This window comes from Sparus aurata, chromosome 1 (assembly GCF_900880675.1).
Source record: "Sparus aurata chromosome 1, fSpaAur1.1, whole genome shotgun sequence".
Classification (NCBI taxonomy): Eukaryota; Metazoa; Chordata; class Actinopteri; order Spariformes; family Sparidae; genus Sparus; species Sparus aurata.
In genome coordinates this window covers 83,041-110,883 of record NC_044187.1, presented here as the reverse complement: position 1 = coordinate 110,883, position 27,843 = coordinate 83,041, and the positions used below count along the sequence as shown (strand labels likewise).

General features: G+C 41.2%; 1 protein-coding gene across 1 annotated transcript; it reads left to right on the top strand.

The window, feature by feature from the left end:
- Positions 1-1,037: 1,037 nt before the first annotated feature.
- Positions 1,038-26,664, top strand: LOC115585195 (son of sevenless homolog 1-like; the record flags this gene model as incomplete). The annotated part of the gene is made up of 13 exons (XM_030423401.1): positions 1,038-1,201; positions 8,520-8,636; positions 9,009-9,112; positions 9,281-9,503; positions 9,657-9,776; positions 9,855-10,017; positions 11,190-11,307; positions 11,390-11,562; positions 11,657-11,773; positions 13,202-13,475; positions 14,853-14,897; positions 15,770-15,891; positions 25,689-26,664. Coding segments are annotated over 13 exons (2,217 nt in total), but the record flags the coding sequence as incomplete, so codon positions are not given.
- Positions 26,665-27,843: the final 1,179 nt, after the last annotated feature.

The window sequence follows — 27,843 nt, the reverse complement described above, 5'->3', positions numbered from 1 at the left end:
GTCTTCGTTCCAGATGTGGAGGAACCTATCACATGATAATGTTTATCCGCAAGGCGTCTAATATCAGCAGCCAAAAGATGCGTCTCCTGTAATAATGCTATGTCAATTTTCCTCCTGCGTAATAAACCCAGTGTACTAATCCTTTTGTGAGGGCTATTCAAACCGCCTGCGTTCCAACTCAGAAAATTGTTGAGAACGTGTTAGAGAATACTGAACTATTCAAAGTATCTGAGATATGCAGCACAAAGCATAGTGTAACTGTGATTTCAAGTAACAGACTAAGGTAGTGGTCTTACCATTATATGCGTCGGTACCACCAGGAGTATAGCTATAAACTACTCCATAGTGTGAGGAAATCTCTTAACATGCAAAAACAAGGATGCTCCTCAGCTAATCCTGTGTTATAACATTAAACTATCGATAAATCAAGTCTGCCAGGGAGTCATTGCAGTGAAACAGACCAACACTCAGGTAGATCGAGACAGATAACATTGCACAATTACTTTGTGACAGAAGTTGCACACCTCATGACAATAACAGCAACTCATAGTGACTGGGGATTATCTCGACTTGTGGTGAGCAAAACAAAAAAAAATAGGTCAACTCAAGCTGTCAATGAAAACATCACAAAATCCCCAGATGCAATTGTATCATAACAAAAGGAAAAAATCTGCATTTAGGAAGATACCTAGACCTGAGACTAACTAGACACTTTAATATAAGGTCAAACACCCAAAAAAAAAAAAAAGGCAGTGAAGTGTAATGTGCATGTTACCTAGCTTCAGCATTCATTGTAATGACCACAACTCGAGCAGGTGCTTAAAGTCTGAAACAATACTTGAATGCGGAAGAAAAGGGAAAGATGATCCACCGTACTCCGTTGTGCCGTCCGCCACGTCAAAAAGGAAAAGCGGCTGAGAGCCAGGTGTGAAGATAGTCCGTGACGACTTCAGGAATGAAGGAGAAAATGTCATCTTAATTAGTCCACGGACTAACTTATTCCAGGAAGATTATGGATGATGAGATTTGTATGAATCCATAAGCTGCTGTTTGCATCAAGACGACGATCCGGGACTGTTTATGGGTCCTCCGCCGCCTGTGAGGTACTGGCCCGGGTGTGCCGGCTGACCACCTCCGTAGCCAGAGCCCGCGGGGACCTCTCCTTCAACTCCTCTTTTCTCGCGCGGTGTCCATCACCTGGGTAAATGCCTGTCGACGCTTGACTGTGTGGTTACTATAGTCAGCGGCGAATCTCACTCTCTTGCCGTCAACGGTGATTGGATCTAGGGCTGGGCGATATGGACTAATAGTCATATCCCGATATATTTAGGCTGAATATCGATATACAACATATATCCCGATAATTTTATGCAAAGTGAGAGCAAATGTTCAGTCAAAGTCAAAGCCAAATATGACATGTGGGTGGGAATTTCGTCATTTTAGGGGCAAGTCCATTTGGCCTTCACTTTTTTTTTTTTTTCAGGGGCACCAAGGCCACATGACAGGGCACAAAGGCCACTGAGTAAAATGTGTTGATTTACCTTTCAGACTGATACCATAACATCCTAATTTATAACAAGACATGGATTGTGTATTAACACATTTTTTAAATACCAATATCAAGTTAAAGTTACATTAGAAAGTAGTTTTTGTTAAGGAGGGTTAGGGTGGGGTGAGTTTTGTGACACTACACTGAATATTAGTGTTATTGAATATTTCTCCCAAATAGAAATTCCCCAAAATTATGGCAAAACACATTTTTTCCACACAAAAAAATTGTAGAATAACAGCAGGAGACCACTGATGTGTGGAGTGATTTTGGTGACACTACACTCTGAATAATAGTGAAGTTATTGAATATTTTTTGTAGTTTCATCATTTCAGTGTTGCACTTTGTAGACGGTCCCTGCGCCCTCGTCTCACAGCTGGCTGACCATACAGACCAGAGTTAATGTCCAGACGCTCGTTTTGATTAACATACGGTTGTAGCTCGTTGTCTTCCTCACTACGGTAGGAAAGAGCCGTCAGTTGTGTTTTAACAAGGTTTCACTTATGAGTTATTGATCCGGGAAGTTCGAATCTGTGAATATATTTCCAACTTTACCGGACTAAATCCTACCACATAAGTCAGTTACGTATCATGTCAAAACCGGCTGCGCTCGCTCGCTGTGCTGTAAGTTTGGTTCTTCTGTTTTGAGACGCTGCTGCTGTTTGAGAGGCTTTCACCTGAGATCATCGTGATGATGAGACTCCACCTGCGCGAACCGCGGACTCACTGAAGTTACTGTGAGTGACTACTGTGCACTCAGGTGGCTGTAATTCAAGACAAGCTCGCCCGGTGGCCGTGCGATGATATTGTTTCACGGAGCATCAAGGCCATCAAGTGCGGGGCAACGGCGGCCACCAAAGTGTTTGTTGAAGAGTGCCGGAGTGTCTGTTCCAGCCCCTCCCCTCTCTGTGCATGAAGGAGGAGGGGCGGGGGGAGCAGTGCAGAGAGCTCCGGGTCAGCAGCTCGCCCGGAGCAAGGACCACAGCGCAAATTTGAACTATATCGATGTATGCGATATGGTCTAATTCCATATCACATTTAAAAAATATATTGATATAAGTTTTATATCGATATATCGCCCAGCCCTAATTGGATCCTTCTTCGCAGCTCGGAGGATCGCCTGCCGCATCGTGTAGCGGAGGACGTTAAAGATGAGAGTGCGGGGCCTGTCACAGTCAGGGCATCCATTGTAGATCCGGTGGGCCCGCATTATCTCTGGCTGCTCAGACAGGAGAGACGGGAACCACTCCGGCAGAGCTCGGTTCAGATATTGCACACTGTTCGATCCCTCGACCCCCTCTTTCAAACCGATGACACGAACGTTGCAGCGTCTGCTCCTGTCCTCCATGTCCGCCAGTTTAAGTTCAAGCGTATGCAGCACCGACTCGTGGTTAGCCACTGCTCTCGAGTTTTCTTTGACAGTGTTCTTCAGAGCCGAAATATCTGCTTTCACCACTCCAATACTCGTCGAGAGCGAGGCCAGATCAGACTGAATCACGTTCAATCTATCCTCTGTGCCTTTACCCATTTCGTGAAGTTGAGCGAACCGAGGCTCGAGATATTCACGTTGTCTCTCCATTAGCGTGTCTGCAATAGCATCCAGTTCCGTAGCACGAGTTCCTTTGTTTGACTTCGCGGTGGCACCGCCTGTACTGTTCTTCTTCCCAGATTCAGCCATTTTTGCCCCAAATGATTAAAAGCGCCACGAATAACAGCATAGAAAATGACTTGAAAGGATAGACTAATCAAAAACGGGGAGAATGGGGGAAGCGCAAACAGCCTAAGCCGCCATTTTATCCAGCCGGTCACGTGACCTCTGTGCCCAGGAATTTGAAGCTGGCCACCCTCTCCACATTGGTGTTCCATGGTGAGTGGACATCCTGTTTCTTCCTGAAGTCCATCATGACTTCTTTTGTTTTTTGGTGTTGAGTGTGAGATTGTTCTCTGTGCACCACTCTGTCAGCCTCTGTACCTCCTGTCTGTACGCAGACTCATCGCCTATGGTGATCAGCCCCACCACAGTCGTATCATCCGCAAATTTGACGATGGTGTTGGTGTTGTGGGATGGAATGATATCATGTGTATACAGAGAGTAGCAGGCATGTGATTTTTCCAGATTTTTCCGGAAATCCAGATTTTTCGACATGAAAATGTGACCCTCGTGAATCATGCAAATCCGCTTTTTTTGGGGGGGGGTAGGACTGCCGGACTGCCACGCCGCCATTAACCACCAATAGGTTTTAACAGACCAGGTGTTTATTTGGGACAGGCTCACAAAAATCCGGGATGAAAATGTCACAGACTTCGCCAGCTTCTCTGTGAATTCTCTGGCATCCTTCTGGGCAATAGTTGTCTTCTGCAAGTGAAGCTGGTGTGGTGGAGGAAATGATTTATCCAACCAGCACTCGTAGCAAACTCCTCATCTCTGCTGTCTCTGCTGCTGTCAAACTGCTGTCTGCTGAAAGCAAGCACGATACGTGAAAAAGGCGAAGAAAAAATCGTGCAGTGTCGGTGGTCACGTCTTCTTTCTTGATGTTTTTAAAAACAAATGAATTAGACTCGGCATTAATTTGGAACTGGCGGTTATTTACCAAAATATACACCTGCACCCCGCGTTTAAAGGGGACCACATGATGTGTTTATAATGTGTTTATGTGTTTACAGCTGCTAATGTATGTAACGCTGTTACTGTGATGACACATGACAGTTAAATATTGAATCCGTCTATAATAACCACATCCTGACATGTAACTGTGATTTTTGATAATCTAAGTACTAATAATAACAATCATGACAAAAAATTAACAAAGACTGCAGATCACGCTAAGAAGCTGCAACTGGCAGTGAGCTGCTTTCTTTTCTGTCAGCAGTGAAGTGATGTTCTACATGACAGAACATTATAGAACATGATAATGTATAAAATAACATTTAATGGTTAAAAAAAGAAGTACAGTTGCAGTAGACTTCTATTATAAATATGCAGCATATATATAGTTTATAATTATTATTAATATTATTGTTATTATTATTATTATCATTTTTATTACTACTACTATTTTTCTGCATATTCTTGACTTTGAATGGGAGCTGCTGTAAAGCATTTCTGTTTCTGATTCCTATATTATGCAGTCAGTTGTCCAAATTTAAGGTTAAATTAAATGAACCAAGACAGATGTCACATTTACATGTCAGGGTGTAGTTTTTATAGACACAGATTCAATATTTAAGTGTCATTTATCATCACAGTAACAGCGTTACATACCAGCCCTGCCCTGAGTTGCTAAAGTGGTGCTCGATGCCTTAGCATCCCTGATGCCCCTTTTCAGGTTTGCCCTGGCGTCGCTGTAGTTTGGCTTGTCAGCAGACCGGAAAGCGGTGTTGCGTGCCTTCAGCCGGAGTTGTACGTTCCTGGTCATCCATGGCTTGTTATTGGGAAACGCGCGGATCTGTTTTGTGGTGGTGATATTGTCCATGCAGCATTTTATGTAGAAAAGTACAGAGGAGGTGTAAGTGTCAATGTTGTCATCCTCAAATATGGTCCAGTCTGTGCAACTGAAACAGTCCTGCGGCTGCTCAGAGGCCCCCTCTGGCCGCACTTGTATGGCTCTAGCAGTTGGTTTGACCGTGTTGATAAGTGGTTAGTTAAAAACAAGGATATGTGGTCAGATTGTCAAGTGTGTTTTTTTTTCTCTTGTGTGACTGTGGACGTGTTGGTGGAATTTTGGGAGTACAGTTTTTAAATTAACTTTTTGCTTTGTTAAACTCACCTTCTATTACAAAAACCCCGTCAGGATGGTCCCGCTGTTGTTTGCTAATGGCAGTTAGCAAATTGCCTAAGGCTGTTGTGGTGTTAGCATCCAGAGGTACGTAAACAGCAGTGTAGAGCTGTCCCAAACGATTATTTTTCAAACGATTAATCTAGCGATTAATTCGTTACATGACCAAACAAAAGTAACGTAGTAACTGTAACTGTCGTTGGTAACTTATATGAGGAAAAAAATACCGCAGTTGTAGGCGGAGCAGCGTCTGTCCTCCCGCCTGTCCTACCGACTCTTCGTCACATTTCTGCCCGAAAAACAGCGTCTGTCACCGGCAAAAACCTTTAACTCACTCAAGTGGTTGTGTTGATAGAAATCACCGCGATGGTCAGCCTTCCCGACCAAGACTTCAGTGAACTTTCCCCCAGAAAACAGCCTCCGTCCCCGCAAGTGACAGAGTCACGCAGCACCTGTTTACTGATGGCAATTATGTAATAATGTAATTTAGCACGAACCTTCCAGGATGTTTAGGGGGGCGGGTTCTCAATCACTACACATTATAAACGGTCCACGGGTTTAGATCGACAGGGGAAACACCTGGGAAACACCCCGACGTCATCATCATGACGTCTACCATCACGTCTCTTTAGGAGCGGCAGCGCAGCTTTCTGTGTGAATTACATGGCGGTTCGTCTTTATTCCAGCGGTGCTTCGCTCTGTCTGAATGACCAATGGCGGAGAATTGACGAACCGCCGCTGAGGCGTTAATGCAGCGTCTCTGTGTGAGAGGGGCTATTCTCAGCCTCCGCAGGTACTACCACTTCCTGTTTGGGACGATGCGTCGACGCAAAATACTCATGTCGACAAATTTATGTCGTCGATTACGTCGACTACGTCGATGCGTCATCCCAGCCCTACAGCAGTGATTGTGACAACTGTAAACTCTTGTGGCAGATAGAAGGAGCTGTGGTCTCCATGTAGAGACGCTGTGTCCTTCATGTAGAGATGCTGTGTCCTCCATGTAAAGACGCTGTGTCCTCCATGTAAAGACGCTGTGGTCTCCATGTACAGATGCTGTGGTCTCAATGTACAGATGTTGTGTCCTTCATGTAGAGATGCTGTGGTCTCAATATACAGATGTTGTGTCCTTCATGTAGAGATGCTGTGTCCCCCATGTAGAGATGCTGTGTCCTTCATGTAGAGATGCTGTGTCCCCCATGTAGAGATGCTGTGTCCTCCATGTAGAGATGCTGTGTCCTTCATGTAGAGATGCTGCGTCCCCCATGTAGAGATGCTGTGTCCTCCATGTAGAGACGCTGTGGTCTACTTGTAGGGACACTGTGGTCTCCATGTAGAGATGCTGTGTCCTCCATGTAGAGATGCTGTGTCCCCCATGTAGAGATGCTGTGTCCTTCATGTAGAGATGCTGTGTCCTCCATGTAGAGACGCTGTGTCCTCCATGTAGAGACGCTATGTCCTCCATGTAGAAATGCTGTGTCCTCCATGTAGGAACGCTGTGGTCTTCATGTAGAGACGCTGTGTCCTCCATGTAGAGACGCTGTGGTCTACTTGTAGGGACGCTGTGGTCTCCATGTAGAGATGCTGTGTCCTCCATGTAGAAATGCTGTGTCCCTCATGTACAGATGCTGTGTCCTCCATGTAGGGACGCTGTGGTCTTCATGTAGAGACACTGTGTCCTCCATGTAGAGACGCTGTGTCCTCCATGTAGGAACGCTGTGTCCTCCATGTAGAGACGCTATGTCCTCCATGTAGGGACGCTGTGGTCTCCTTGTAGGGATGCTGTGGTCTTCATGTAGAGATGCTGTGTCCCCCATGTAGAGATGCTGTGTCCTTCATGTAGAGATGCTGTGTCCTTCATGTAGAGATGCTGTGTCCTCCATGTAGAGACGCTGTGGTCTACTTGTAGGGACACTGTGGTCTCCATGTAGAGATGCTGTCTCCTCCATGTAGAGATGCTGTGTCCTCCATGTAGAGACGCTGTGTCCTCCATGTAGGAACGCTGTGGTCTTCATGTAGAGATGCTGTGTCCCTCATGTAGAGATGCTGTGTCCTCCATGCAAGGACGCTGTGTTTTTCATGTAGAGACGCTGTGTCCTCCATGTAGAGACGCTGTGGTCTCCTTGTAGGGACGCTGTGATCTTCATGTAGAAATGCTGTGTCCCTGATGTACAGATGCTGTGTCCTCCATGTAGGGACGCTGTGGTCATCATGTAGAGACACTGTGTCCTCCATGTAGAGACGCTGTGTCCTCCATGTACAGATGTCGTGTCCTCCATGTAGAGAGGCTGTGTCCTCCATGTAGGGACGCTGTGGTCTCCATGTAGAGATGCTATGTCCTTCTTGTAGAGATGCTGTGTCCTCTATGTAGAGATGCTGTGTCCTCAATGTAGGGACGCTGTGTCCTCCATGTACAGATGTCGTGTCCTCCATGTAGAGAGGCTGTGTCCTCCATGTAGGGACGCTGTGGTCTCCATGTAGAGATGCTATGTCCTTCTTGTAGAGATGCTGTGTCCTCTATGTAGAGATGCTGTGGTCTCCATGTAGAGATGCTATGTCCTTCTTGTAGAGACGCTGTGTCCTCCATGTAGAGACGCTGTGTCCTCCATGTAGAGACGCTGTGTCCTCCATGTCGGGACGCTGTGGTCTTCATGTAGAGACGCTGTGTCCTCAATGTACAGACACTGTTCTCCAGTTACAGGGACAGTATCTGGCTCTGTTTGTTACGAGTCAACGTATTTTTCGCTGAATAAGGTGCCATGGTGGTCCACCAGGTGGGGCAGGGCTTTCTTTTTTTGTTCAGCTCACTGATGTCTCAAATGTCTCAGACATAAATGAACACAGTTTACTGCTGCATGATACACAGATTATTTTTTCTATTGGAGGATCAAACCTTTAACTTTGATCTGTTTGACACCTTGAGACTTTTTTGAAGGTCTAACTGTGTCAATAAAGGTTTTTAATAGTTTAAAATAGAGTTTTTTGTCTCCATGTTGACTCCTCCGTATGACGGAACAGATGTGTAAAAGTAAAATGTAAAAGATCATGAACATTTTACTTTATCTCTATAAAAGTTCTTAAACATGATGTCAGGAGGATAAATAAAGCAGAACCACTGACTCTGCTGTAATTTCCCTCATTAATGAGGCTGTTAGCAGCTCTGAAACTGATCTCAGGTCTGTGATTTGGTTCAGGTTTGAGATCCCAGAGCCAAGGCCAAGTGAGGCGGACCAGATGGAGGGAGGAGAGCAGCCACTCAGTGCCGAACTCAAACGCTTCCGCAAAGAGTTTGTTCAGCCGGTCCAGCTCAGGTAGAGACTGCTGCCCCCTGCTGGAGGCTCACACACACACACTGAATCAGGTTCAGATGAGTCACATGACCTGCAGCAATCTGGAAACAGTATTATTGTTCTATCAACTTTATTTTACCAGGAAGTTCATTCAGATACACACATACATGTACACACACCTATACACACATATGTGTACACACACACTTTATACACTATATATATATACACACACACACACACACAACACATAACAGAACAGAACGTTTTATTTCACATCTTCGCAGTTTACAAACAGAGAAGAGCCAATGTGTCTGATGATGTCAGTGTAATGTAACAGTGATGTCAACCTTCAGACGTTCATGTGACCTGTGATAACCCCTCCTCCTACAGAGTGCTGAATGTGTGTCGTCACTGGGTGGAGCATCACTTCTATGACTTTGAGAGAGACGCTTACCTGCTGAGACGACTGGAGGAGTTTATCGCCTCCGTCAGAGGTACACATCTGTCAGAACACCTGTGCTGATAACATCTGGTCTCTTGTCCAGCAGATGTTTGTGTCAGTAATGAATCGTCCAAATGTGCTGTATGTTTGAGCGATCCTGGATCAGAAATCACTCAGATCTGACTGCGGATCAGCTGATTAATGATGTCACATGCTGCAGGTAAGGCGATGAGGAAGTGGGTGGAGTCCATCACAAAGATCATCCAGAGGAAGAAGCAGGTTCAGGTGAGCGTGCCCAGTCACAGCATCACCTTCCAGAACTCTCCCCCTCCGATCGAGTGGCACATCTGTAAGCCAGGAAACACTGAACAGTTCGACCTGATGATGCTGCACCCCATCGAGATCGGCCGCCAGCTCACCCTGCTCGAGTCCGACTTCTACAGGTAAACAGAGGTCACACCTGTCTCTCATCTGTCTCTGACCTGTATCACACCTGTTCTAACACGTCACACACCTGCCTCACACCTGTCTCACTACTGTTCTGATAGATCATACACATGTCACACACCTGTCTCAAACCTGTGTGTCTCCTGCAGGGCGGTGCAGCCATCAGAGCTGGTCGGCAGCGTCTGGACCAAAGAGGACAAAGAGATTCACTCCCCCAACCTGCTTAGGATGATCCGACACACCACCAATCTCACCCTGTGGTTCGAAAAGTAAGACCTCACTCTGACATCATGCTGATCTGACATCACGCTGACATCATGCTGACCTTAGACTCTGCATGTTTGCAGGTGTATCGTAGAAACGGAGAACCTGGAGGAACGAGTCGCTGTGGTGTCACGGATCATCGAGATCCTGCAGGTATTTCAGGAGCTCAACAACTTTAATGGAGTTCTGGAGGTCGTCAGTGCCATGAACTCGTCTCCGGTCTACAGATTGGACCACACATTCGAGGTAACCATGAGGACATTGATGACGTCTGCTTCTGAGAGATCAGACGCTCTGAAACTGAGACAACATGTAACACAGACACACACAGGTTGTCTGATGAATCAACCAGCTGTCATTAACACGCTGCAGTCAGTAAGTCAATGTTAATGACCGCAGCTGATTGGCTTTCAGATGAGTCAAGGCTTTGTCAGTGTGTGAACCGACCTGTCTCAGCTCCACTCAGGCCGGCTGATGATGTCACTAACTTGCTGGTTTTAGAAGGTAATGCAGTCACCTGTTTCATCAGCTCCTCGTAGTGAAGTCAGGCGGTCAGGTCAGTTGCAAAGTCTGTTCTGGAAACACTAGAGGTGTGAATCTTCACTGGCCTCACAATTCAATTCAATTAAGATTCAGCTGTCAACGAATTGAATGCAAATGCATCTCAATGCATCTCAGAGATCTATATCACTGCACACAGCGACTTTACATCATTTAAATTCCCCTTTTATTCTGAAAGTCCTTCCAACAATCAGACTACAGCAGTCTACAAAATAAAAGCTGCATCTTTTCAACACAAACTTTACAGAAGCAAAACACTGATCCATCTGCAGTGTCTGACACGTTTGTTGTTTTCTACAATAATATAGTTTTCACATGGCAGTTTTAAGGTAAATCATCTGTGGACTCTGCTGCTCACCTCTCAGAGTTGGATGGAGAAGTTGACAGCAGCTCCTCAGATCTCAGCTGATCAGCTGATTTCACTGTTACAGTTATTAATGTGGCTGCAGATGTAAGCTTCAGGTTGAAAAGGCCAACGTGATGAGTGATTCTCCTGAGGCAGAAGTCTCGTGCAGTTCCTGCTTCACAGCAAGTTCATAAAACCTGACATGTGCCACGAGATGTCCATTAGAAAATACTCAACATGAGCTGCAGACTCTCGCTTATGATCTGTCTCTGCATTGATGCAGAGTCCGATTAATGAGACATTTCCACACCTCTACAAAAAACGAACCTCGTTTAAATCTCTGCTGCTTGCTCAACCACACACTGGTTCACAGTTATAAAACACTGTCAGTTAGAACAAAGTGCAGAGACTTGTCGCTGTAGTTTTCAAGAAAGAGTTCAACAAACAGAAAACATTGTCAAACTTCATAAAAAAGAATTTGAATTGGTTTAATTTATTTTTCTTTTTGCAGCAAATTCCAAGTCGTCAGAGAAAAATCCTGGAGGAAGCTCACGAGCTGAGTGAAGATCACTACAAGAAATATTTAGCTAAACTGCGCTCCATCAACCCCCCCTGTGTGCCCTTCTTTGGTACGCTCTGACACACTCACGGTTTGTAAAGGGTTAAACATGACGGGTCAAAGTTTAATCAGTCTGTCTGTGTGTCTGTCAGGAATCTACCTGACCAACATTTTGAAGACGGAGGAGGGTAACCCGGACTTCCTGCGGCGACACGGCAAAGACCTGATCAACTTCAGCAAGAGGAGGAAAGTGGCAGAAATCACCGGAGAGATCCAGCAGTACCAGAACCAACCATACTGTCTGAGGGTGGAGAACGACATCAGGGTCAGTGTGGCCATGAGGTCACCTCCTGTTGACAGGTGTGTGTGTGTGTGTGTTGGGTCAGAGGTGTGACATGTTCTCTCTGTTTCTGGAGCAGAAGTTCTTTGAGAACCTGAACCCGATGGACGACATGTCCGAGAAAGACTTTGCCGACCATCTTTTCAACAAATCTCTGGAGATTGAACCTCGAAACGCCCGATCGCTGCCTCGATTTGTAAGTGTCGCAACGGTAACACAAACACACTAAGATGTGACTTTTTGAACGAATTGAATACTTTTTGACTGGGTTTAGTTCTTTTGTTTCGGTGAGACTTAAATTAAACTTGTTCGGACATTTAACAGTTTTACTTATATGACGAGTTCTTCAGTGAAAGGTCATCACAGTTTAAAAACTGCTGATCAACATCTTAATTTGTAGTTACTCAATGATTCCTCTGTGGAGAACAACACAGTGAGCTCCTGGTTAGAAGAATGTAGTTTAATGAGATAAAAAGCTTCTTCATAAGATAATCAGCTGTCGAGTTCACAGACTTCCAGCTGTAACTAAACCGTTTGATTGGCTAAACCTGATCAAGCCTTAATGGTCAAGCTGTCAAAAAAGTATCGTTAGAATAATTATTTTAAGGTCATTTTGTTGATTTTGGCACAAATGGCTTGTTTCTGTATTTTCAGTGTAAACAGAGCTGCAGCTAACAAACTTTAGGTTGTTTTAGACTCTGTGGAGCTCAAACTGTTCAAACAGCTGCCAGCTGTCAGTCGTGTTCTGAAGAAGAAAGTTTGAAATTAAGAAGGTGAGTTTTATTGAAGCTTACATCACCATATGCCTCTTCTCTGAAGCTGAACATGCAGCCACTTCATGGCCCGTGTACACAGAACAGTTCTGGCAGCAAGCTGAGGAGTGATGGGATGAAGAGATGCTATGCTAACTCTAACAGAGGGCTTACCACACAGCTAATGAAGCTAACACTTACAGGCACATAACAGCCCAACACTCTGCAGCAACATCTTGTGTCCAACCAATCCACTCCCACAAACTATGTTCTGACCTTAATGAGGGATGAGGAGTTGGTTACCTCACAGAGAAGTGGCAGCTGTCGATCTATCAGCTGCTTCCTGTTGCATCACAGCCTGAATCAAACTGACTTCTGTTTTCTGACATCAGTGCTCACTGAACACATTGCATTTCCTGTGGATAGCAAACTTCAAATTAAAAGTCAGCTTGTGTTGAATGCTTTTCATGTGAAGGTGCAGCAGCAGGTAACGTTGGTTGTTACATAGTGAGCGACTGTTGGATGTTGTCAAGAGGTGGGAAAATGTAATCACCATGGCAACAACCAAGACACAAGCCTCTCCTATGTTTTCTTGGGTCACCAGGGGGATGGGTGATGAGTCCCGCCCCATCTACTGTATGATTGGTTGCCTGAAGAAGAGCTACAGTGACGTCACAAGAGCCTTTCTAAAAAGTTGAGATATTTTCAGTTGCATTCTTGGTAAAATCTTTGAAGAAGAACTTAATAAAACAGTTCAGCTGCAGCGACTCACATCCTGAGTGTTTGAATCTGATGACTCCTGCTCCTCCTCCTGCTCTTCCATCCCCTCCTCCTCCTCCTCCTCTTCCACCACCTCCTCTTCCTACATCCAGGTGAAAAAGTACAACTGTACTTTGAAGTCCCCGGGAATCCGTCCGACCTCTTCAAGGCCCGGCACCATGCGACATCCAACACCGCTGCAGAATGAGCCCAGGAAGATTAGTTACAGCCGCATCCCTGACAGTGAGGCCGACGGTGGGGCTGCCTCCGCCCCCAATTCACCCCGCACCCCACTGACTCCACCCCCTGCCTCCGCCGCCTCCAGCTCCACAGATGTAGGCAGCGTGTTTGACTCGCCGCAGGGTCCCAGCAGCCCCTTCCACTCCAGTAAGACCCGCCCACTGACACTAACAATCACAGGTCTGACACTGACCACGCCCACTGACATTGTCCTACCAATCACAGGTGTAACACTAACCCCGCCCACTGACAATGTCCCATCAACAGGCTCGTTGATGAGATGAGCTGCTCCTCGGCTGGATAGCGGACTAGACCATTGCTGTGTCTCAGTTCAGGGTCTGCATCCTCTGAAGGACTCTGCCTTTGTGGTCACTGAAGGCGAGTCCTTCAGAGAGACCTTGTTAACCTCGTCAGCCGTTGTTTAATGGGACGGTCTAGCCTTTGGGGCATTTCCTGGTTGTGTCACCAGATGTTTTACCCTCACGTCACGATTTCTGCCGCTCAAGTGATGATCTACGCCACACGATGTCGCCATTTTCTCTCTTTCTTTCTTCTTTTTTCGGCCGCGCAAAGAATCTTGGGATATGTGAGGCAACAAAGGATCGTAGCGGTGCATCCTCCAAAAAGAAGGAAAGAAGCCTTCGGATTGGGACAGCCTTCGCGTGGCGTTGTGACTTAATTGGCCTTCAAATGCTCCTCCGAAGGCTGCAGACCCTAATCTGAGACACAGCACATGTTTCCTGTTTCTGTGACTTCTTGGTCAGACCTGATAGATTTAAATGTGATCAGACACATTGATCAGTGTTCAGTTGTTCATTGTGACATCACAGACTGTTAAAACTCTGCTCACAGATCATCTCTCATCACTTCTCACATAAAACAGCAGACCTGTCCCTCTCACACTATATTAATACATCAATACATTACATCACACACATGACAGCAAGATCTCACCAACTCAGCAGAAACAAAAAGTTTCTATAAAACATCATATAGTTGAGTTTTTGTTTTTGTTTTAAATATGATTTATTTATCAAGTTTTTAAACAAAAAGAACAGACACAGACCCTTATATACATCTAAGTGAGTAAGATACAAATCTTGTGCATGATGTCAGGGCAAGTCCAGATCTGGTCCAACACAAATCTTACCAGCATGAATTTTGCGTCGGTCGCCACTGACCGATTCTGCTCGGACCGGCTCATCTGGAACGAGACTAATCACAGGTGTCACACTGACTTGTCACAAAATGTTCTGAAATGAAAAAGAGTGTAATAAATTATCTGGTGTGTGTGTGTGTGTGAGAGAGAGACACTAACACTCACACTAACCTCCATTTCTCTACACAACATCTGGACCTGCTGCGTGAGCAACCACACACACACACAAAGCCAATTAACTTAGGTAAAAGACTGGAAACAGTCCTCTTCCTTCGCCTCTCTTTGTCTCTGTCATTCTCTCCTCCTCCTCCTCCTCCTCCACCTCCTGGTCCTCCTCACAGTGTTTTCTCCTCTTTACTCCTCAGCCTGCGACAGTATCTTCTCTGTGGTCTCTTTGCCTCATGGTCCACGTTAGTATTGACCCTCCTGACTCTCCGTACATCTGTCATCACTGACATCACACTCACACGTTCACTGACTCACCTGTGTCTTAATCACCAACATCGCACAGCACCTGATCTGAATTTGAAATGACGAGCTGTGACCTCATCAATTCATCTGTGTCTCACCTGTCTGAGCCACAGTCACTTGTTCAATAGCGGTTTACTGTATAAAGTAACTGCCTGTCTCCATGGAAACCATCAACTGTTTTAAACAGAGTCTGCGTGTGTGTGTGTGTGTGTCTCTGTGTGTGTGTGTCAGGGGGCGAATTTCATGGTGGCCACGGCGGCCGTTGTCCCGCACTTTGGCCTTGATGCCCTGTGGAAAAAAAAATCATTGTGTGACCTTTGTGCCCCTGGCCCGGTCAGCTTAGTGGGCTTGCCTTGAATTACAGCCACCTGAGTGCACAGTAGTCACTCACAGTAACTTCAGTGAGTTCGCGGTTTGCACAGGTGGAGTCTCATGTGAAAGCCTCTCACACAGAAGCAGCATCTCAAAACGGAAGAACGACACTTACAGCACAGCAAGCGAGCTCACCTGGTTTTGATATGATACGGGACTGACTTATGAGGTAGGATTTAGTTCGGTAAAGTTGGAAACAGATTCGAACCTCCCGGATCAATAACTCATAAGCGAAAGATTGTTAAAACACAAACGATGACTCGTTCCTACTGTAGTAAGGTAGACAACGAGCTACAACCGTATTTTCATCAGAACCTGTGTGTGTGTGTCTGTGTGTGTGTGTGTGTGTGTGTGCACGTCCGTGTGTGTGTGTCCGTGTCTGTGTCTGTCCGTGTGTGTGTGTGTCTCTGTCTCTAACATCGGTCCTCTCTGCTCTCAGGGTCATCCTCGGTCTCCTCTATGGTGAGTTTCAGTCGTGTTTCTGAGGAGGTTCCGGTTCCTCCTCCTGTTCCTCCTCGCAGACGTCCAGAGTCAGCTCCTGCTGAGTCATCTCCCTCCAAGGTAACAAAGAGATCAATAAATTCATCCTCTCATTATCAGTAGTTATTGATCATGTCAACTGTTTTTGCCTAATCTCAAACTGTATTCTGCTGTAACAAAGAAGAGCAACAAGATGGGAGCAGCTGAATTTAAAGTATTAAAAATGTCACAATAAAAGCTGTGGAATCCTAACCCTGTAGTATAACACAGTGTGATACAGTATAATATAGTAAAATGAAGTGTAATATAACACAGTATAATGTGGTATAATATAACACAGTATAATGTAGTATAATATAACACAGTATAATGTGGTATAATATAACACAGTATAATGTGGTATAATATAACACAGTATAATGTGGTATAATATAACACAGTATAATGTGGTATAATATAACACAGTATAATGTGGTATAATATAACACAGTATAATGTGGTATAATATAACACAGTATAATGTGGTATAATATAGTAAAATGAAGTGTAATATAACACAGTATAATGTGGTATAATATAACACAGTATAATGTGGTATAATATAACACAGTATAATGTGGTATAATATAACACAGTATAATGTGGTATAATATAACACAGTATAATGTGGTATAATATAACACAGTATAATGTGGTATAATATAACACAGTATAATGTAGTATAATAGTCTAATGTAGTTTAATATAGTGTACTGAAGTTCAGTATAGTGTACTGAAGTTCAGTATAGTGTAATGAAATATAATATAACACAGCATAATCTCATATAGTATAACACAGTGTAATATTGTCTAATGTAGTATAATATAACACAGTATAATGTGGTATAATATAACACAGTATAATGTAGTATAATATAACGCAGTATAATGTGGTATAATATAACAGTATAATTTAGTATAATATAACACAGTATAATGTAGTATAGTATAACACAGTATAATATAACACAGTATAATGTGGTATAATATAACACAGTATAATGTGGTATAATATAACACAGTATAATGTAGTATAATATAACACAGTATAATGTAGTATAATATAACACAGTATAATGTAGTATAATATAACACAGTATAATGTAGTATAATAGTCTAATGTAGTTTAATATAGTGTACCATCAGTCGGGGGGGGGGGGGGTGCGGGCGCTCGTTACTGTCAGTCCGCGGCGGGGGGGGGGAGACGCTCGATCGTTCATCGCCGTTAGCCGGGGGCTCGTCGCCGCCGTCAACCGGGGGACGGACGGACGGACGCTCGTCACCGTCAACTGCGGCAGCCCACAAACACCCGCTATAAAGCAGCTAACATTGTTGAGTATAGCGGCGCTGACCTAGCCGTATAGCCGCGCAGCGCCGTTGTTCCCCCGTCTGGGGAGAACCCTGAGTATAATGTAGTATAATATAACACAGTATAATGTAGTATAATATAACACAGTATAATGTGGTATAATATAACACAGTATAATGTGGTATAATATAACACAGTATAATGTGGTATAATATAACACAGTATAATGTGGTATAATATAACACAGTATAATGTGGTATAATATAACACAGTATAATGTGGTATAATATAACACAGTATAATGTGGTATAATATAGTAAAATGAAGTGTAATATAACACAGTATAATGTGGTATAATATAACACAGTATAATGTGGTATAATATAACACAGTATAATGTGGTATAATATAACACAGTATAATGTGGTATAATATAACACAGTATAATGTGGTATAATATAACACAGTATAATGTGGTATAATATAACACAGTATAATGTGGTATAATATAACACAGTATAATGTAGTATAATAGTCTAATGTAGTTTAATATAGTGTACTGAAGTTCAGTATAGTGTACTGAAGTTCAGTATAGTGTAATGAAATATAATATAACACAGCATAATCTCATATAGTATAACACAGTGTAATATTGTCTAATGTAGTATAATATAACACAGTATAATGTGGTATAATATAACACAGTATAATGTAGTATAATATAACGCAGTATAATGTGGTATAATATAACAGTATAATTTAGTATAATATAACACAGTATAATGTAGTATAGTATAACACAGTATAATATAACACAGTATAATGTGGTATAATATAACACAGTATAATGTAGTATAATATAACACAGTATAATGTAGTATAATATAACACAGTATAATGTAGTATAATATAACACAGTATAATGTAGTATAATAGTCTAATGTAGTTTAATATAGTGTACCATCAGTCGGGGGGGGGGGGGTGCGGGCGCTCGTTACTGTCAGTCCGCGGCGGGGGGGGGGGACGCTCGATCGTTCATCGCCGTTAGCCGGGGGCTCGTCGCCGCCGTCAACCGGGGGACGGACGGACGGACGCTCGTCACCGTCAACTGCGGCAGCCCACAAACACCCGCTATAAAGCAGCTAACATTGTTGAGTATAGCGGCGCTGACCTAGCCGTATAGCCGCGCAGCGCCGTTGTTCCCCCGTCTGGGGAGAACCCTGAGTATAATGTAGTATAATATAACACAGTATAATGTAGTATAATATTGTCTAATGTAGTATAATATAACACAGTATAATGTAGTATAATATTGTCTAATGTAGTATAATATAACACAGTATAATGTAGTGTAATATTGTCTAATGTGGTATAATATAACACAGTATAATGTGGTATAATATAACGCAGTATAATGTGGTATAATATAACGCAGTATAATGTAGTATAATATAACAGTATAATTTAGTATAATATAACACAGTATAATGTGGTATAATATTTTCTAATGTAGTATAATTTAACACAGTATAATTTAGTATAATATAACACAGTATAATGTGGTATAATATAACAGTTAATGTAGTATAATATAGTCTAATGCAGTATAATATAACACAGTATAATATAACACAGTATAATGTAGTGTAATATAACACAGTATAATGTAGTGTAATATAACACAGTATAATGTGGTATAATATAACACAGTATAATGTGGTATAATATAACACAGTATAATGTGGTATAATATAACACAGTATAATGTGGTATAATATAACACAGTATAATGTGGTATAATATAACACAGTATAATGTAGTATAATAGTCTAATGTAGTTTAATATAGTGTACTGAAGTTCAGTATAGTGTACTGAAGTTCAGTATAGTGTAATGAAATATAATATAACACAGCATAATCTCATATAGTATAACACAGTGTAATATTGTCTAATGTAGTATAATATAACACAGTATAATGTGGTATAATATAACACAGTATAATGTGGTATAATATAACGCAGTATAATGTGGTATAATATAACAGTATAATTTAGTATAATATAACACAGTATAATGTAGTATAGTATAACACAGTATAATATAACACAGTATAATGTGGTATAATATAACACAGTATAATGTAGTATAATATAACACAGTATAATGTAGTATAATATAACACAGTATAATGTAGTATAATATAACACAGTATAATGTAGTATAATAGTCTAATGTAGTTTAATATAGTGTACCATCAGTCGGGGGGGGGGGGTGCGGGCGCTCGTTACTGTCAGTCCGCGGCGGGGGGGGGGGACGCTCGATCGTTCATCGCCGTTAGCCGGGGGCTCGTCGCCGCCGTCAACCGGGGGACGGACGGACGGACGCTCGTCACCGTCAACTGCGGCAGCCCACAAACACCCGCTATAAAGCAGCTAACATTGTTGAGTATAGCGGCGCTGACCTAGCCGTATAGCCGCGCAGCGCCGTTGTTCCCCCGTCTGGGGAGAACCCTGAGTATAATGTAGTATAATATAACACAGTATAATGTAGTATAATATTGTCTAATGTAGTATAATATAACACAGTATAATGTAGTATAATATTGTCTAATGTAGTATAATATAACACAGTATAATGTAGTGTAATATTGTCTAATGTGGTATAATATAACACAGTATAATGTGGTATAATATAACGCAGTATAATGTGGTATAATATAACGCAGTATAATGTAGTATAATATAACAGTATAATTTAGTATAATATAACACAGTATAATGTGGTATAATATTTTCTAATGTAGTATAATTTAACACAGTATAATTTAGTATAATATAACACAGTATAATGTGGTATAATATAACAGTTAATGTAGTATAATATAGTCTAATGCAGTATAATATAACACAGTATAATATAACACAGTATAATGTAGTGTAATATAACACAGTATAATGTAGTGTAATATTGTCTAATGTGGTATAATATAACACAGTATAATGTGGTATAATATAACGCAGTATAATGTGGTATAATATAACGCAGTATAATGTGGTATAATATAACGCAGTATAATGTGGTATAATATAACAGTATAATTTAGTATAATATAACACAGTATAATGTGGTATAATATTTTCTAATGTAGTATAATTTAACACAGTATAATTTAGTATAATATAACACAGTATAATGTGGTATAATATAACAGTTAATGTAGTATAATATAGTCTAATGCAGTATAATATAACACAGTATAATATAACACAGTATAATGTAGTATAATAGTCTAATGTAGTTTAATATAGTGTACTGAAGTTCAGTATAGTGTAATGAAATATAATATAACACAGCATAATCTCATATAGTATAACACAGTATAATATAACACAGTATAATGTAGTATAGTATAACACAGTATAATATAACACAGTATAATGTAGTATAATATAACACAGTATAATGTAGTGTAATATTGTCTAATGTGGTATAATATAACACAGTATAATGTGGTATAATATAACGCAGTATAATGTGGTATAATATAACGCAGTATAATGTGGTATAATATAACGCAGTATAATGTGGTATAATATAACAGTATAATTTAGTATAATATAACACAGTATAATGTGGTATAATATTTTCTAATGTAGTATAATTTAACACAGTATAATTTAGTATAATATAACACAGTATAATGTGGTATAATATAACAGTTAATGTAGTATAATATAGTCTAATGCAGTATAATATAACACAGTATAATATAACACAGTATAATGTAGTATAATAGTCTAATGTAGTTTAATATAGTGTACTGAAGTTCAGTATAGTGTAATGAAATATAATATAACACAGCATAATCTCATATAGTATAACACAGTATAATATAACACAGTATAATGTAGTATAGTATAACACAGTATAATATAACACAGTATAATGAAATATAATATAACACAGCATAATCTCATATAGTATAACACAGTATAATATAACACAGTGTAATGTAGTGTAATAGTCTAATATAGTATAATATAGTGTACTGAAGTTCAGTATAGTGTAATGAAATATAATATAACAGCATAATCTAATATAGTATAACACAGTGTAATATTGTCTAATGTAGTATAATATAACACAGTATAATGTGGTATAATATAACACAGTATAATGTAGTGTAATATAACACAGTATAATGTAGTGTAATATTGTCTAATGTGGTATAATATAACACAGTATAATGTGGTATAATATAACGCAGTATAATGTGGTATAATATAACGCAGTATAATGTGGTATAATATAACGTAGTATAATGTGGTATAATATAACAGTATAATTTAGTATAATATAACACAGTATAATGTGGTATAATATTTTCTAATGTAGTATAATTTAACACAGTATAATTTAGTATAATATAACACAGTATAATGTGGTATAATATAACAGTTAATGTAGTATAATATAGTCTAATGCAGTATAATATAACACAGTATAATATAACACAGTATAATGTAGTATAATAGTCTAATGTAGTTTAATATAGTGTACTGAAGTTCAGTATAGTGTAATGAAATATAATATAACACAGCATAATCTCATATAGTATAACACAGTATAATATAACACAGTATAATGTAGTATAGTATAACACAGTATAATATAACACAGTATAATGTAGTATAATATAACACAGTATAATGTAGTGTAATATTGTCTAATGTGGTATAATATAACACAGTATAATGTGGTATAATATAACGCAGTATAATGTGGTATAATATAACGCAGTATAATGTGGTATAATATAACGCAGTATAATGTGGTATAATATAACAGTATAATTTAGTATAATATAACACAGTATAATGTGGTATAATATTTTCTAATGTAGTATAATTTAACACAGTATAATTTAGTATAATATAACACAGTATAATGTGGTATAATATAACAGTTAATGTAGTATAATATAGTCTAATGCAGTATAATATAACACAGTATAATATAACACAGCATAATGTAGTATAATAGTCTAATGTAGTTTAATATAGTGTACTGAAGTTCAGTATAGTGTAATGAAATATAATATAACACAGCATAATCTCATATAGTATAACACAGTATAATATAACACAGTATAATGTAGTATAGTATAACACAGTATAATATAACACAGTATAATGAAATATAATATAACACAGCATAATCTCATATAGTATAACACAGTATAATATAACACAGTGTAATGTAGTGTAATAGTCTAATATAGTATAATATAGTGTACTGAAGTTCAGTATAGTGTAATGAAATATAATATAACAGCATAATCTAATATAGTATAACACAGTGTAATATTGTCTAATGTAGTATAATATAACACAGTATAATGTGGTATAATATAACACAGTATAATGTGTTATAATATAACACAGTATAATGTAGTATAATATAACACAGTATAATGTGGTATAATATAACACAGTATAATGTGGTATAATATAACACAGTATAATGTGGTATAATATAACACAGTATAATGTGGTATAATATAACACAGTATAATGTGGTATAATATAACACAGTATAATGTGGTATAATATAACACAGTATAATGTGGTATAATATAACACAGTATAATGTGGTATAATATAACACAGTTAATATAGTATGATATAGTCTAATGTGGTATAATATAGTGTAATGAAGTATAATGTAACACAGAATAATGTAAACTGAACAGAAATATAAATGCAACCCTTTTGTTTTTGCTCCAGTGTTTCATGAGCTGAACTCAACGATCGAAAACTTTTTCTATAAACACAAATGATCCATTTCTCTCAAATATTGTTCACCAATCTGTCTAAATCTGTGTCAGTGAGCACTTCTCCTTTGCCGAGATAATCCATCCCACTTCGCAGGTGTGGCATATCAAGATGCTGATTAGACATCATGAATATTGCACAGATGTGCCTTAGGCTGGCCACAATAAAAGGCCACTCTGAAATGTGCAGTTTTGCTGTATTTGGGGGGTCAGAAAACCAGTAAGTATCTGGTGTGACCACCATTTGCCTCACATCTCCTTCACATAGAGTTGATCAGGTTGTTGATTGTGGCCTGTGGAATGTTGGTCCACTCCTCTACAATGGCTGTGTGAAGTTGCTGGATATTGGCAGGAACTGGAACACCTGTCGTATACGTATCGTATACGTGTCGAATCCAGAGCATCCCAAACATGCTCAATGGGTGACATGTCCGGTGAGTATGCTGGCCATGCAAGAACTGGGATGTGTTCAGCTTCCAAGAATTGTTTACAGATCCTTGCAACATGGGGCCGTGCATTATCATGCTGCAACATGAGGTGATGGTCGTGGAGGAATGGCAAAACAATGGGCTTCAGGATCTCGTCACGGTATCTCTGTGCATTCAAATGCAATCCATAACATACGCATGCTCATACCATAACCCCACCGCCAACATGGGCCACTCAATTCACAATGCTGACATCAGCAAACTGCTCACCCACACGACCCCACACACACTGTCTGCCATCTGCCCTGAACAGTGAAGACCGGGATTCATCCGTGAAGAGAACACCTCTCCAACATGCCAGACGCCATCGAATGTGAGCATTTGCCCAGTCAAGTCGGTTACAACGACGAACTGCAGTCAAGTCGAGACCCCGATGAGCACGACGAGCATGCAGATGAGCTTCCCTGAGATGGTTTCTGACAGTTTGTGCTGAAATTCTTTGGTTATGCAAACCGATTGTTGCAGCAGCTGTCCGGGTGGCTGGTCTCAGACCATCTTGGAGGTGAACATGCTGGATGTGGAGGTCCTGGGCTGGTGTGGTTACACATGGTCTGCGGTTGTAAGGCCGGTTGGACATACTGCCAAATTATCTGAAATAATTTTTTTTTTATTTAACCTTTATTTATCCAGGAAAAAATCCTGTTGAGATTAAGAACCTCTTTTTCAAGGGAGTCCTGGCCTAGAGGCACCAAGAAGTTACACAGTCACATTCAGCGTACACAACATACAAACAAGATACGAGATACAACAATAAGAGATGCAATAAGGCTGCAGCTATCGAATATTTTTAGAATCGAGTATTCTACCGATTATCCCATCGATTAATCGAGTAATCTAATAAAAATAGTTTTGCATTATTGAACAACAATACTAAATAATGCATAACGAAAATGACAGGCCTGTTAGGGACTACAGCCTCTACAAATACCATACGCTCTAACTAGCGATGGAAGGCTACGTTAAATTAGCTAACATCAATGTTTATGTTAGCTTGTGTCGGTGACGCTTGGTGAGCTGGTGTTAACAGCTGGATGCTTTCGGTTCAGATGGTGAATCATTGTCGACATGCTGTTGTGGTATGCCAGTTCTGCTTTGCAGTAGACTTGCTGCATTTTATCTTCTTTTTTAAGTGGGAAATGATCCCAAACTTGGGACATTATCTGACTTTTACGGATGGTTTCTTGGCTGTTCGCCATCGTGGATGGCTCAATTCTGAACGTAGATGTGTGTGTCCGCAATAACAGTCCGTGTGGAAAAATGATCCCTGAGCTAAGCAGGCCACATAACGCGGGTGATAGGAATTACACAAAGCCTCGAGGCAGAGATTTTGCTTAGACTATTTTTTGTAATCGAACTATTCGAGTTACTTGAGTAATCGTTGCAGCTCTAGTCTGAAACACCTTTGGAGATGGCTTATGGTAGAGAAATAAACATTCAATTCACGGGCAACAGCTCTGGTGGACATTTCTGCAGTCAGCATGCCAATCGCACACTCCCTCAAAACTTGCGACATCTGTGGCATTGTGCTGTGTGATAAAACTGAACATTTTAGAGTGGCCAGTTCTTGCATGGCCAGCATACTTACTGGACATGTCACCCACTGAGCATGTTTGGGATGCTCTGGATACAACACGTATACGATACCTATATGACAGCGTGTTCCACTTCCTGCCAATATCCAGCAACTTCATACAGCCATTGTAGAGGAGTGGACCAACATTCCACAGGCCACAATCAACAACCTGATCAACTCTATGTGAAGGAGATGTGAGGCAAATGGTGGTCACACCCCAATACAGCAAAACTGCACATTACAGAGTGGCCTTTTATTGTGGCCAGCCTAAGGCACACCTGTACAATATTTATGCTGTCTAATCAGCATCTTGATATGCTACACCTGTTAGGTGGGATGGATTATCTTGGCAAAGGAGAAGTGCTCACTGACACAGATTTAGACAGATTGGTGAACAATATTTGAGAGAAATGGATCATTTGTGTGTATAGAAAAAGTTTTAGATCGTTGAGTTCAGCTCATGAAAAATGGGAGCAAAAACAAAAGTGTTGTGTTTATATTCTTGTTCAGTGTAGTATAATGCAGAAGGTTCCCCATTCTAATGAGAATGTGATAAATACAATCAATACGATAAGCTGCGTGGTTCCTCCCACATCATGTCTCACCCCCTCTGTCTCCTCCCTCCCCCTCTCAGATGATGTCGAAGTTGGACAGCCCCCCTGCTGTCCCCCCTCGTCAGCCCACCTGTAAGCTCCTCCCCCCTCGTTATTCCTCGTCGCTGTCATCGTCGTCTCCCCCTGACAGCCCCCCCTCCCTGCCTCCCCGGGAGCCTCTCAGCTCCCCCCTGCACCTCCTCCCCCCACCTCAGGGTCGCCCACGCTGTGACCTGCTGCCTCAGGCCTTCTTTCCCTCCTCCACCCCCTCTGCCCCCAACATCAGCTCCACCTCCATTGCCTCCTCCTCACCCCCGGTTCCGCCCCCCACCACTATCACCCCAAGCCCCACCCCTACCTCCAGGAAAATGCCCCTCCCTTCCCCGCCTCTCCCCCTCCTCCCCCTGGATGGCCCGCCCGTGCCGCCCCGACACGGTGTCCCCAAACTTCCCCCCAAGACCTACAAGAGGGAGTCTTTGAGCCACGCCCCCCTGCTGGACACACCCCCCGCACTGTGACAGCCTGGACTTCCAGAGACGGAGGGGCAGCTGATTGGACAGCTTGTGGAGGAGGTGGTGCTAGATGAGCTAACACTACAGCTGATTGGATCAGAACAAACAAAACAACGATGGATTTAAAGACAAAAAACAAAACATCTGATCGACCAATCAGGACGTTTGGGTCGGATCTGGACTGAGACAAACTAAAGTTAAGATCATGTGCCCTTATTCTAAAAAATTCAGCTGCAGAACTTCGGAGAACCTTTGTGTGTCATTTCTCTGTGCGAGTGATTCAGACCTCGTGGCGTCTCCACCAGAGAGGATTGTGAGTAATGTAGTGCCCCACAGACTGAAGTGGACTTCAGGTACCGGACCAGAACCAAAGAGGTACTTTACTGGTTCTAGTGACCTGATGTTGTTTGTGTCTGATTGTTAATAAAGTTGTAAGTGATGATTGCCTTCTTTCAAACAAGGGAATAAACATGTTTGTACCACTGAGCTGGCTGGACAACAGAGACCTGCGCTGCACTGTCTTTATTTACCTTCATACACGTCTTTATTTACCTTCACACGCCGTCTTTATTTACCTTTACACGCCGTCTTTATTTACCTTCACACGCCGTCTTTATTTACCTTCACACGCCGTCTTTATTTACCTTCACACGCCGTCTTTATTTACCTTCACACGCCTTCTTTATTTACCTTCATACACGTCTTTATTTACCTTCATACGCCGTCTTTATTTACCTTCACACGCCGTCTTTATTTACCTTCATACACCGTCTTTATTTACCTTCATACACCGTCTTTATTTACCTTCACACGCCGTCTTTATTTACCTTCACACACCGTCTTTATTTACCTTCACACTCCGTCTTTGTTTACCTTCATACACGTCTTCATTTACCTTCATACACGTCTTTATTTACCTTCACACGCCGTCTTTATTTACCTTCACACGCCGTCTTTATTTACCTTCATAGACATCTTTATTTACCTTCATACACGTCTTTATTTACCTTCATACGCCGTCTTTATTTACCTTCATACGCCGTCTTTATTTACCTTCATACGCCGTCTTTATTTACCTTCATACACCGTCTTTATTTACCTTCACACGCCGTCTTTATTTACCTTCACACGCCGTCTTTATTTACCTTCATACGCCGTCTTTATTTACCTTCATACACCGTCTTTATTTACCTTCACACGCCGTCTTTGTTTACCTTCATACACGTCTTTATTTACCTTCATACGCCGTCTTTATTTACCTTCATACACCGTCTTTATTTACCTTCACACTCCGTCTTTGTTTACCTTCATACACGTCTTTATTTACCTTCACACGCCGTCTTTATTTACCTTCATACGCCGTCTTTATTTACCTTCATACACCGTCTTTATTTACCTTCACACTCCGTCTTTGTTTACCTTCATACACCGTCTTTATTTACCTTCACACGCCGTCTTTATTTACCTTCATACACGTCTTTATTTACCTTCATACGCCGTCTTTATTTACCTTCATACACGTCTTTATTTACCTTCACACGCCGTCTTTATTTACCTTCATACACGTCTTTATTTACCTTCATACACGTCTTTATTTACCTTCACACGCCGTCTTTATTTACCTTCACACTCCGTCTTTATTTACCTTCACACGCCGCCTTTATTTACCTTCACACGCCGTCTT